Below are 13,120 nucleotides of genomic sequence, written 5' to 3' on the forward strand. Positions count from 1 at the left end.
AACTTCTAATATATGATCACAATCATCATAATCACTCAGTATTAAAACAAAACATCAGATACATGCAACACTAGTTGACTGATTTCACTTCAGAAAACACTATAGTATATTTAAAAAGCCATTTAAATGGTGTGTTGCTTTGTTAATTCAAATTTATTAAGATAATATCCAGCAGCGAGATAGTCATAGCAAAGTTGGCAGATCATTTTATAGATTTTTGGACTTTGTGAAGAGTTGTGTTGTAGAATTGACTGCAGCCACCAGCTAACATCTCAGAGTAGGCTTGTGTTGATTTTAGATTGATACCACATTGGCAAACAGAGCAACAGTAATTATGAATAAAGTGAACCCCACTTTTAGGTCCTTGCTTTTTGGCGAAGGAGTTTATATTCTAGATTACCTAACCAAAATGATATGGTAATATTTTATTGAGCAAGTATGACGCTTATGAATGCCTTTGTGTTTCTATTGAATTTAATCTGACGTGTCTTGTGCAGGTCTTGGAGCTGCAAAGTCCTCCCAGGGCAGTGAACGTGGTGCGGGATTGTGTCAAGGCCTGTCTAAATTCCACCTATGAGTACATCTTCAACAACTGTCTGGAGCTCTTCAACCGCCAATTCCAGCCTGCCGAGAAACCAGTGAGTTGATAAGTATTGACATATTTTAAGCCTCTGGAGTAGCTACTTTAGAATATATTCTAAAATATATTTCCAAAAGAAAAATAATACTAGATATTTTTGTTCAAGATCTTCTTCCTGTCTTTTCTATTCTCATTTGACAAAGCACCATTTAATTGCTACATATCATACTGTTGAGGTCAAACAGTGAAACAAAAAAGCCTGGCAACCATTTTACAAGGGGGGAAAAATGCAGCTGCTTTGATGTTCTTGACCTATTGCTTGATCATGCTTCAGCAATGGTATTTTGAATATTGCAACGAGACTGTCGTCAACTTTAGTAATCATAAGCAAGTCCAACATTTAAAACTATGGCCTGAACACATCTATTGGAGTTTTAGACAAAGTACTAACGACTGACACATAATAAATATAAAATTAGTATGGTAATGTTAGACTATTAACATTGCAATGTTTAAGATTGCCATGTTTGACAGGGATGCAATGTTACCATTTTGTACCACCTTTTTTATGTAATATTCTAATACTGTCTGGCTTTGGTTTACACAAGAACTAATCAAGAAAAGTCTTCATTTCAGTTGTATGTAGTGTGCAGAAATTTAACACAAAAACGACCAGACTTTTTTTCAAATAAATCATTACAGTATAGTGAAGGAATCATATTCTTACACATCATGCAGTGCTGATCATTAACTAAAATCACAACTGTTGAGAAGTGTATTGAACTTGCTTTTGTACTGTGCTGTCACAGCATGTGCCTCTTTTTTAAGGTGTGCATCTGGTATTGGGTTAAATTTCTCATAGGTGTATAAAAGCTAAACTAAATACTTACGTTGCTTTTATACTCTGTCTTTTTCACTGTTGCAGGCTGAGCCAGAGAGGAAAAAGAAGAAGAAGAAGGAAAAACCAGAGGGAGAAGGAGAAGGAGAAGATGAAGAAGATGAGGAAGAGGAAGAGGAAGAAGAGATAGAGGCAACGAAAGAGAGCCAGCCAGAGGAGCAGGGCCCAAGCATCCAGAATCTGGACTTTTGGCATAAACTCATCACACTCATCGTGTCCATCATTGAGGAAGACAAGAATTCATACACACCCATCATTAATCAGTTAGTACTGAGTTTTGTGTATTTGTTTGTCATTTAACTTAATAGATTGTTGTTCTGAGATGCACACTGATAATGTGTGTTCAGTTAATAGCTGGGAACATTTGTGAAATTACATTCAGTCATTCAATTTCTAGTATTGCTCACACCATATTGACTTGACTGTAAATCTCAGCTACTAATTAAACACATTCTTACCTTGTTTATAGTATAGTGCACAAGTAATTACAGATGACTGCAATGAATCAACAGTTTCAGTTATATTTAGTTATTTTAGATTTTATGTCACAATGTTATTAGTTGTTTGTAGTCGTAGTAGTTTGTTCTTTTTCTCAATTGACATTACTGTTGTAAACACGGTCACCTTATAAAGAATTGGCTAACTGAGTATTAATATCAATTAAGTTTCAACAGTTTTGAGCTGTTAAAGTCCATTTATCTTTGGCTGGATTGTACATTTGTGTTTATATTTAACTTTCTGAAGGATACTTGCCTCAAGTATTTACCATTGTTGTACTTCTGACCATCAAGTTGAAAACCAAGATGAATATTAACCTACAGACATATACACTTGTAGAGTAACTAATACTTTTACTTTCTGACTTCCTCCTGCCTTTCAGGTTTCCTCAGGATCTCAATGTGGGTAAAGTCAGTGCTGAGGTCATGTGGATCCTTTTCGCTCAGGACATGAAATACGCCCTGGGGGGTAAGAATATGGGCCCTATTTTCATACCCAAAATCCAGGTACAATAATATTTGTGCAGCACAAGTAGCATTTTTACATGCTTTGCACGAAGTTGCAATTTTTGTGACTCAACATCTATAAAATGCAGGTTTTTTTCCTTCTATCATTGAACAATTTTCTACATTGGGCATCAGTTCTCATAATACCAAGGCAAGAGGCATTTATAATGTTAGCTTACCAAGCAAATTTAATGTCAACAGCCCGAGGAGACCGACTCACAGTACCATACATTTAAGATTTGTGATTACGAGCCTGAACCTCCCTGAAAAATATGAGTATGCATGAACTTTGGATGGTGCCTGTCAACTCATTCTCCAGCCTTCAGCACAATGACAATACGCTGCGCTACAGCGGATTTTATTGGCTGTGATTGAAGTCGGCTATGACACAACTTCTAATGATTTATTCCTCCATCATTTGCACTTGTGTTTACCGAAATACCAAACAAGTTTTCCACACTTACTTGTGCTGCATGGCGCATCTGCAATTGCGCTGCGCCTGGGCAGGTGAAAATAGGGCGCTATGGGTCCTATTTAAAGGCGCATTGATTGGAAAGTAAATTCAGCACTCTCAAAGCTCCCAATGCTGATAATTTATTGACACCACAACATCAGTGAAGTTTAGAGGACATAGCTCTTTATCAGTGTTGTTAATGAATTAATTGTGTTGGAAGCAAAATTTGATAGAAAATTTATGATGAAATAGCAAATAACATTTTGAGACAAGTTATCCACATTTCTAATGCATCACTTAATATGCCGACCTCAATGCGTTAAAACCCTTAATGCTGACAGGCCACTACATCCTCCGCCGGGCCGAGTATCTTGACCATTTTGACCATTGATGATCAGTAGCTGATTTTATTGCACATTATGTAAGTCGGCTGTGACAAGTTTCTAACATCTTGGGAATTTTTGAGCTCTTGATACATTTATGACATGATTTCCCACAGAGCCTCTACTTTACAAAGGTTTACATTCATTATACTAAGGCCTTTTGAGATTAATGCAAAAAAAGATTTTAGTGATAGCGATAGTGAATCATCATAACCGGAAAACCTTAATACCCTGATAGGCTTTTCCCACTACATATTCTTAGCCCACCATTGATCCAGCTCTTGGACTATCCCTACCCCAGGGCTAAGTGCAGTGTGAAAAGCATATGAAAGTCTATTTGTCTAATTTGAAACCTGCTTAGATGCTCAGTATTCTGGCTTTTGACCGTGTCATATTAAACATGTCAAAACGATAGTGTCCTGGAACATTGCCTGGACTACTGAGAGATGCAAAATGTTGCTGTAAGCCTATAGAATCAGTTTAGATTATTTGTTTTTTCGGTTGTTTTTTTTAGTTGTAGTGAAAAGTCTACTCACAACAGCAAACCAAAACTCAGACAAGCTGACTTTTGTTGCTGAGTTCAAATCACAAATTTAGATTGTTGATATTTCCTATTCCTAAATCTTTGTCTGCATCTTTGTCTGCGTCTAGTCCAAACTCACCTTGTTTGTTTTTGGTCACTTCTAAAGCCATTCTCATCTCAGTGTATAATTCATCAAACTTGCTTCCCTATTTTTGTTGTGTTGTATTCTGTTGCCATCTCAGCTCCCACCACATGTCGCATCCGCAGAGTTGATTTCTACGCTGGTAAGACTGTCATTGTGTGTGTGTGTGTGTGTGTGTGTGTGTGTGTGTGTGTGTGTGTGTGTGTGTGTGTGTGTGTGTGTGTGTGTGTGTGTAGTTTAAAAAAAAAAAAAAAAAAAAAAATTGTAATCTTTATCAGGTTTTCCCAACTGTTTTTGCACCATGGACCATTTTTGAATTAGGACAATAGAGTTAGGACATAAGGTCTCCCATTATCCTGTATGCTATCATGCTTCTTCCTAAATTGTCAGTTTAACTCCAGGCATGATCTGTGCTATTTATGACACAATAGCACAGAGAAAGAGAAAAGAGAATGTATGAATGCATAAAAACAAAACTAGAAATCTGAAACTTGATTTGGTCTGTATCTAATTGGAATTAAATACATAGTAATATATGCATAATGCTAATAAAGAAAAGTCAGCTGGATCTTTAAACAAAACTTCTGTAATGGCCCAAGACAGACAGAACCAAGTTTATGTCAGTTACCACAAAAATAGTATCGTTTAAACCTGCTTTACACTACCAAACAGCAAACAGACACAGATATTTCAGCATGGGGCTGATAGTGACCAAAATCAGAGCTAAAAGACAGCAAATGCAGCAAATGCCCAAACTGAAATTAGTGTGGGAACCTTGGATTTGTCTCCTCACTCTCATTCTTTTCATTTGTTAATTTGTTGGTCCATGTGACAATAAAAACTGAATAATTATCATTTTTTGAATTAAAAATTCATGTTTGGTCCATGAGGGTGTAACTGTGTGGCAATTACAAGGGAATTGTTGGTTACTTTTAAATATTGTTTACTACCATAATGAATTAAAGAGGGTATACTTGATCTTTATAATAATAAAAAAAATTCCACACCTCCATCACCATTGATATCCTAAGTAATACCTAGAAAGTAAATAAAACTTGGAAAAATTATACATCTCAGTGAGGTTATCCTCTTTAGTATCTCTGATCAGAATTTGATCAAAACTGGAGAAAGGGTCTGTTTTGTTGGTCTGCAGACTTTTTTGCCAGGGAGATGTTTATAGATAAACAGTGTATATGATAGTCAGCTACTCTTTCTGACCAATTCTTTCATGAAAAATGTAAGTTTCACTGGTAAAACCTAACATGCACAAAATATTTCACATTCATGTCATAGATTTAACAATCTTCACAAAGCGAAAGGTCGTAAACCTGTTGGTTTGAGTATTACTTTACTTTTGTATTTATTTGTGTGTGGCTTTCTTTTTTTAACAGAACACGAGAGGCATAAGCTCTGCAAGATTGCTGACTACATGAACTTGCACTTCAAGGTCAAGTGGCTCTACAACGAATATGTTAAGGACCTGCCCACCTTTACAGATACTGTGCCTGAGTACCCTGCGTAAGAGACACACACACGTTTTTCTCATCCATTATTTCATTCTTTCCTTTACTCCCCTCAGACAGAATGGCTTGCTTTTGTCTGCCTTTACACATATATTTTTCCAGTTATTCCATACATACTGATGGGGACACACATCCACACTCAAAACACTTCTGGACACGATACACGACATGACATGTAAAATCAGTCAATGAAAAGACAAAATATTTAATAGAATACAAAATGAAACAAATCAGATATATTAGAGCTGGAGAGTTAATCAAAGGAGTTTAAAAAAGATACATTTTGAAAGAGGGTTAAAAAAATTTTTTTCCCAAAGCCAAAGAACTCATCAACAAAACATGTTTTTTCCTTTACTGAAGTAACCCTCAGAGAGATATGAACACGAATCCTATGCAGCATGTCTTCTCATGTTTTGTGTTTCAACTTTATGGTTCATCAAGGAGAGGGTAAATAACCAAGTTTTGTCTGTGTCTTTTTATTGTTTCAGATGGTTTCTCCAGTTTGTTCTATCCTGGCTGGCTGAGAACGAGGAGGTGTCGTTAGAGTTCATGCAAGGAGCACTGGAGAGAGACAAGAGAGAAGGCGTGAGTAAAAAAAAAAAAAGAGGAGCGTAAACGGCCTTGTGGGCAGAAAAAAAAATCATTCTGTTTGCGTACAGTTTCCAGTTCTGCGTTCATGTACCATTGTTCAATATTTTTAGGTATAGCTTTTTGTTTACATAAAAATCCAATATTTTATCAGTCCTGATTTTCACTCTTCTTAAAAAGTAAAAGAAAAGTCATCCAAGTAAAATTAGGTTTTTAGGAATACTTTCTGCAGCACAGACTGTAGTTTTAATAACTTATTGGGTGGATAAACTCAGAGATAAACTGTTCCTCTTGCAGCTCTGAGCCTAATCTTTTTATTTTTGTTCTTGTAATGGTTGCCATATTGATGTAACACATCACAGCAGACCTGTATTTATTTGTGTGGTAGCAAACTACACAAACATATCAGCACTGGTAATGATTAGGGAATTAGTATGTTGTAAAATTTAACAATTTGATTATGCTGTTTCCATGACCTGAATTACAGTACTCAAACTTAGGCTAGGTACACACCGGATGCGTGGCATGTTTTATTTTTGGTGTCCATGTCAACAGTTAGAGCAGCCACACTGCCTACTGAGATGTGGGTCTCACATGTGTTGAACGCCTCGCGCATATAGTAAGGTTGTTAAGATTATAGAGAAAAACCACCATAAGCGACAGTGGAAGGAAAAAAAAAACATGTTCAAATGAGGTCTCACAAACATTTCCAAAGCTATTGTACTTGCTGATACACCTGTGTAAGAACAAATGTATTAATTTTTACAATTTAAATTTTAAAGAAGCTCATGAAGTCATCAGTACTGAGGGAAATAGGAATGCAAGGATGAACATATTTATTACTTTTTTTCAGCCTGGGTACATTGCTGAAAAGAAACATGGGGTTGTTCTTGTTTTCCGCTATTGGAAATACTGATATGTGGTTCCGGCAATTTTATTGAAATACAGTATATCCCAGCTGCAAAAAAGGTAAATTATATAGAGTTATGGCACTCATATTACAAAGTGTTCGACTGGGAATTAACACTTATATTCTGTATATCTTTACATAATTTGTAAGAGTAATAGAAACATCTTGGAAAAAGCAGAGTGAAGGTGGAGAGACCTCGCTGTTTTTATTGAAGAAAATACTGCTAGTGGTCTAAGATTTAGCGCTTTGTTTTCTTGTCCTTCCACCCGCAGTTCCAGCAGACGTCTGAGCATGCTCTCTTCTCCAGCTCAGTGGTGGACATCTTCACTCAGCTCAACCAGAGCTTTGAGATCATCAAGAAACTGGAGTGCCCTGACCCCACTGTGGTGGCCCATTATAACAGACGCTTTGCTAAGGTGAGATCTGAAACACTGTTACATAGATAGTACTGCTCTCAAATCTTCTGTCATAGGACATGGGTTTGTTTGTTCATTTAATTGTCTGTTTTGCTATATAAACATAAACATAAGGAGACGCTATGTCTCTCATATGCACTATTAGCACTTAAAAAAGCTCTCCTGTCTTTTCAAAATTTCAGATCTCCCAATTTACAAGAAATACATATCCTCCCCTCGGCTCTAGTCATTATATATATATTTCTGTGCTTTCTGCCAACACCTTAACACAGTGGAGATGAATGGAAACTCTGCCCAAGTCATACATAATTCACAGGGCTAGAACTAAAACATTTATTCAATTAAGAATTTAAGAATTTTCCAAGCAAAATGTCAAATATTTGCAAGCTACAACTTCTTAGTTTTGCTTACATTACAGTAAATGGAACATTTGTGGGTTTAAGACTGTTGGGAAAACTAAAAATGCAATTTTAACTTGTGCTTTCAAGAATTGTCAGGCAGTTTTAACAATTATTTAATGTTTAAAAAAGCAATAATCAGTTTATCAAGAACATAATCTGCAGATTAATCAGCTCTAAAAAGAATTGTTAGACATTTTATTGGGGCAACTTACTTGGTATAATATGAATATAAACTGTTGCTTTCAAGCTAGTTTATCCATAGGTTTACATTTTAAGAATTTAGGCATCCTGTAATAAGAATTCAATAACATTTCAGATTCTTAGAATTTTTTTTGAAGAGAGGAAAGATTTTCAAGGTTTGTCATTGTTTGAAGGTTTGAGCTCTTTTTTTCCAAACTTACTTGTGTGTAAGAAATGACACATTATATATCATCATTCCCTGCATACAACGTTTATGTTTATGACCATACCCATACGTGATTTGGCACAAATATGCGGTTGCTTGATAAGGGGGGAATACATGTTTTTGCATCTCGTCAATCACTCATGCAGAGATGAGTGGGGGCTTTTATCCCTAAAAATTCTGTTCTCTTCAGCTTTAAATTATGAGTCATCTCAGCACTCTTTTCACTTGCTTGAGTCATTTATATTTCTGAGATACTGACTAATGAGTTTCAGGTATTTGTTTGCAAAATATTCATACAGTATAGAACATACAGTGTAGTGTTGTTTAATTGAGTCTTTGATGTCATTTTTTTCTTCAAATTGAATTTAAGACAATTACTTTAAGGCCTAGCCATTAAACCTAAAAAAAAAATGTTTGATTGGCTTGATTAATATGAGTTTAAATATAGGATAGCTGATGTAAGCCATGACTCTAAACTCTCTATTCCCAATCCTTGGCTCGCTTTTTTATTTTCTGCCATTCCTCCTTTGCCTTTTAATATCCTGGTAGGTATTCAAGCAAGGCAGCAGGTGAGGGAGACGAGGCAGGGATGCCAGGCCTCGGAGGAGACGGAGAATAAATTAGTCACTGCAATGGCAAAGGAAAACACATTGAGCAAAGATCAAGCTGCAACGTAGTAGCACTAATTGTGAGGTGCAACAATGATCTAACAGAGTGCAGATGGCAGAACTAAGTAAAAGTAGAGGTCTTGATTATGGTGAAGGGTGCAGCTAGTGGCTCCACCCCTGACTCCGGCATACCTTCAGACAATCACACAAACACACAAAGAGAAGGAGAGGGAGGGGGAGCTGCTCTGAGGGTGACCTGAGGCACCCGAGGCACAGACCTTCAAAATCTTCCCTCTAATCATCTTCGAGGGAAATTAAATGTGTATAAGGGATCTGGGGCTGTGCACCTCATCCACATGTCTCATTAAACAGAGAAAACGACAGTTTTCCCTGGCAAACTTGTTGCTGGCACAGTAAGGCATTTCATCTGTGAGAAACCAGCCTGAGGGCACAAAATATGGCAATATAGAGAATGTCTGTATCTATTCCGTCTTAATTGGACATAATTATATTTTTTCAAAGACTACTTCATAGACGTGTCCCAGAACCTGGGATGGAAACTTTATTTTGATATATTTGGCAAATTTCAGTACTTTACAGGTTGAAATCTCCAAGTTACAGAGGCAGACAAGAGTTTGCGGTACGGCCCACACATTCTCACGTCACATACATTTTTATACATCCCACCGTGCGTGTGAAAACCAGTCTATGCAACACTTTTGTATGTACACATTGTTTATACATGAGGCCCCAGGTCATGAGCCACTGCTTCTGGCTGAGGTGTGGTAAAGCCTGATGGTTGTGGGTTCAAAAGTTCTTCTAAACCTTTCAGTCCTGCAGTGCAACGAGATGAGCCGACAACTGCAACTGCTCCTCTGAACTAGCAAGATGTTGTTGAGAGGGAGGCTGGTATTGTCCATCATAACCAGTACCTTACTCCATATTCACCTCTTTATCACTGTCCCCAGTGAGTCTAGACTCCTGCCAAGAACTGAGCCAACTTTTTTCACCACTCGCCACCATTGAGTGGAAGAACATACATAGCATTTCACTGCGGACATCAAAGGACCTAAGCCTCCTTTGGTAAAACAGCTGGCTCTGCCGCTTTCTGTAGATGGCATCTATGTTCAGAGACGAGTAACGTTTTGTTATCCAAATGCACACTGAAGTATTTGCAGGTCCGCACCACCTCTGTGTTCTCACATAGGATGTTGATTGGTTGAAAAGTGGGCTTAGACCTTCGAAAATCATTCAAAATATGTTCTGCTGTGATGCTCTGAGGCGATAGCACTTTGGTTCTTCAACCCTGCAATGTACCAGCTCATAACGCTTTGAAAATGTAAGAGTTTCTCACCTACAACAACCCGATCATCACTCCCCACAACGCTTTGGTTCAAACAGCAGTATTCTCATCTGATCATTATTTTTGAAGTTTTCAGTGTTTTTTATCCTGTTTCCACAGACAATCACCAAAGTGCTGCTGCAGTACTGTGCCCTGCTGGCTAAGAGCTTCCCCTCCTACTGTGAGAAGGAGAAGATCGTGAGTACTGCTGCATCACCATTCTAATGGAGAACCATCTGCATCACTGATTTGGAGAGAGATCAAACACTTGTGTGGATATTTTAGCTGCGGTTGCCTCTGTAACTGTTGAACTTACCAATCTGTAGTTTTCTCTTTGTTTTGTCCTTTTATCTTCCTGCCATTGCCTTTTTCTTTTGTTTTGCTATGTTTCTTTCGTTAATTTTTTATTTTTATTTTACTCTCTTTGACTGTCTTGACTTTTCATATTTTATTCCATCATTTTATTGTTTCTTGCTCTCTTGGACCTATGGTCTGTCTCTTGTATCGTCCTCCAGCCCTGTGTGCTCATGAACAACATCCAGCAGATGAGGGTCCTTTTAGAGCGGATGTTTGAGTCCATGGGAGCAAAACAGGTGAGTGTTAGCCGATGTGGACGCTTAAGACCAATGTTTTTTAATCATCTACCACAGAGACCTAAGAAGAAGATTTTCATTTTAATCCACAGACACTGATTTCACAGATGAGCTCTTTCTCTTTGGTTTAAAGTCAAAGGGCCCTATTTCCATCCACCTGGGCACAATTCCGACACAGCACAAGTGCAGTTGTGCCGGTCAACACAAGCAGAGGCGTGACTCTGGCACAGCGCGGCACAGTAGCGAAGTAGGAGAAATAGATAATTAGAAGGTGTTTCACACCCGATTTCAGTCATTGCCAATCAAATCAGCTCCTCTCATTTTCTTTAAGATCGCTGTGGCAAAAGCGGACTGTCAGTTTCTAAAGATTGAAACACCGTCATCCAAAATTTACACTGTAGAAAACTGAATATTTATCTGGAGGTTTAGGCTCTAATCACAGAATTGATGGTACTATGTGCCGGCCTCTATGGGCTGATGATGGTAAATTGGTTTTGGGAGACGTAACTAACATTATAAATTCCTCCTCTGCTGGTATTATGAGAACCGCTGCCCAGCAGTTCAATGATATAAGACAAAAACCTGCATCTTATAGACACCAAATACTGACATTAATTAAATGTCAAAGTGAACAAAGGACACTTATTAAATAGTGAAATCAGGTGCTGGAACAATGTTCAGGTATGAACAGACTAAATTACACACACTAAATGCTCCCGATGGAATTAATTTATCATCAACACTCATAAATGTTCTTCAAACGTCACTAATGGTTTGGTGTTATCAACGGAATCAGAGCTTTGAAGGTCCTTAGTTTACTTTCTCATTAATGAAATGGTCTAGGCTGATGTGTGTAAATTGCCCTAACCTTTAGTGCATAAATGATGCAGTGTCAAACTCTGTGGTCTTGCACGGCTGGCTTAATTACTAAACAAAATGAGTAGATAAAAAAGTTTTGGAATTGTATGTGTATTTTAATTGTAATTCAGTTGGAGTTCATTTGCAGCCTTTTATATTTTATGGCTGAGATTGGCTACTGCATCATGACAGATTTGTATTCAACTAAGTAGAGTCAGATACAATTTTTATGAGTAACTGAATTGGAAAGTTGAAATATACATTTTTTTTTTTTTTAATTATTAATGTAAGTGAGATCAAATACGTAGGACATCCACCAAACCTGTCTGGGGGATTTTGGATAGGTCTGTTCATGTGTGCTCTTGCCCACTGACACCACAAAAAAAATAGCTCTGCCCCAGCTGGCCCTGACGTAGACCTGGTCGAAGCTGGCAGAGAGGCAACACGTAATATTTACACAAAAATTGCATTGAGCTGGCGCATTTTCAATGACCTTTGTTGCACCGTTCTGCCCATCTCGGTACTGCCGGGTTCATGCTGATCTATGAAAATTGCAAATCGTCACAAGCGCACAACAAAGTCCTCTTGGGCCGCATTAAAATACTAATGCATGTCTATATACTTAGTGGTATGTGAAAGCCATGCACTAGTATAGCACAGAGTCACATATGTGGCTCAGACACAGTCAGGTACCATAGAGTGGAGTTTTTTTTTAAAAATACCAAAATCTTCCCTCTGTTCAAAGTGTTTTCAAGCAGAAATTGCAAGAAAACATAAAATGGGTGTTCACACCTGTTGTGCACACCTATGGTCATGTGTAGCAGAAATTGGCAACATTTACAGCATTTCAAATGATTCAAAGATACAGAGGATCAGACAACAGTTTAAAATATGTCTAGTGGAGAAAAATGCTCTGATACTATTTGAAACACAAAAATTCCCAATCAAACCTATTTCCCAGTATTGTTTGAGTAAAAAGATTTAGGTCACCTCACCATCTTCCAGGTGTGACCTAATTACTCCATTAGAATCATTTTATGTGAAGCAGCAGAGTCTAATTTCATATAGATGCAGAAATCTTGTTTTCTTTCTTCTCAACCTGACTTGACTTTTTTCTGAAGTGGACATGTTGGACAAAGGATTCAATTTAGAAAATGAGTACAACGGTTACGATACAATGGCTTTGAACTTTTTGTAAAAAATAACGTAAAAAATTCTGTTTGATGGTGAAGGTGCAGCAGGAGTTCAACATAAAGGTGAAACTTCATAGTGATCATGCGTGTACATAATTATTAAGTAAAGTAAGAGTGAGACAGAGTGTGTGTATTTCTCTCTACAGTTCACTGCTGAGGAGGAGAGGGTACGTTTTAGTCTCTTTGTTTTTTGCCCCCGCTCCCGCTCTTTCCCCTGTTGCTCCTCAAATAAATTCCCCTTGCTCTGCCAGACTATTGCTCATAGCTTCAGTTCTCTTTGGTGTGATAATAGTCTAGA

The 13,120-nt window shown here is 37.6% G+C and overlaps 1 protein-coding gene across 1 annotated transcript in view; it reads left to right on the top strand.

The window, feature by feature from the left end:
* LOC138191569 (protein unc-13 homolog B-like) overlaps positions 1 to 13,120 on the top strand; it is a 140,523-nt gene that overhangs the window by 105,888 nt on the left and 21,515 nt on the right. The window contains exons 27-35 of the mRNA XM_069138458.1: positions 498 to 638; positions 1,506 to 1,741; positions 2,359 to 2,444; positions 5,376 to 5,502; positions 5,996 to 6,092; positions 7,278 to 7,421; positions 10,299 to 10,376; positions 10,694 to 10,771; positions 12,969 to 12,989. Coding sequence (XP_068994559.1) covers positions 498 to 638; positions 1,506 to 1,741; positions 2,359 to 2,444; positions 5,376 to 5,502; positions 5,996 to 6,092; positions 7,278 to 7,421; positions 10,299 to 10,376; positions 10,694 to 10,771; positions 12,969 to 12,989 — 1,008 coding nt within the window. The remainder of the gene's footprint in view (positions 1 to 497; positions 639 to 1,505; positions 1,742 to 2,358; positions 2,445 to 5,375; positions 5,503 to 5,995; positions 6,093 to 7,277; positions 7,422 to 10,298; positions 10,377 to 10,693; positions 10,772 to 12,968; positions 12,990 to 13,120) is intronic.

The sequence above is a fragment of the Embiotoca jacksoni genome, unplaced genomic scaffold, assembly GCF_022577435.1.
Source record: "Embiotoca jacksoni isolate LCO1_2020_lvr unplaced genomic scaffold, fEmbJac1.0.p SCAF_8, whole genome shotgun sequence".
Lineage (NCBI taxonomy): Eukaryota > Metazoa > Chordata > Actinopteri > Embiotocidae > Embiotoca > Embiotoca jacksoni.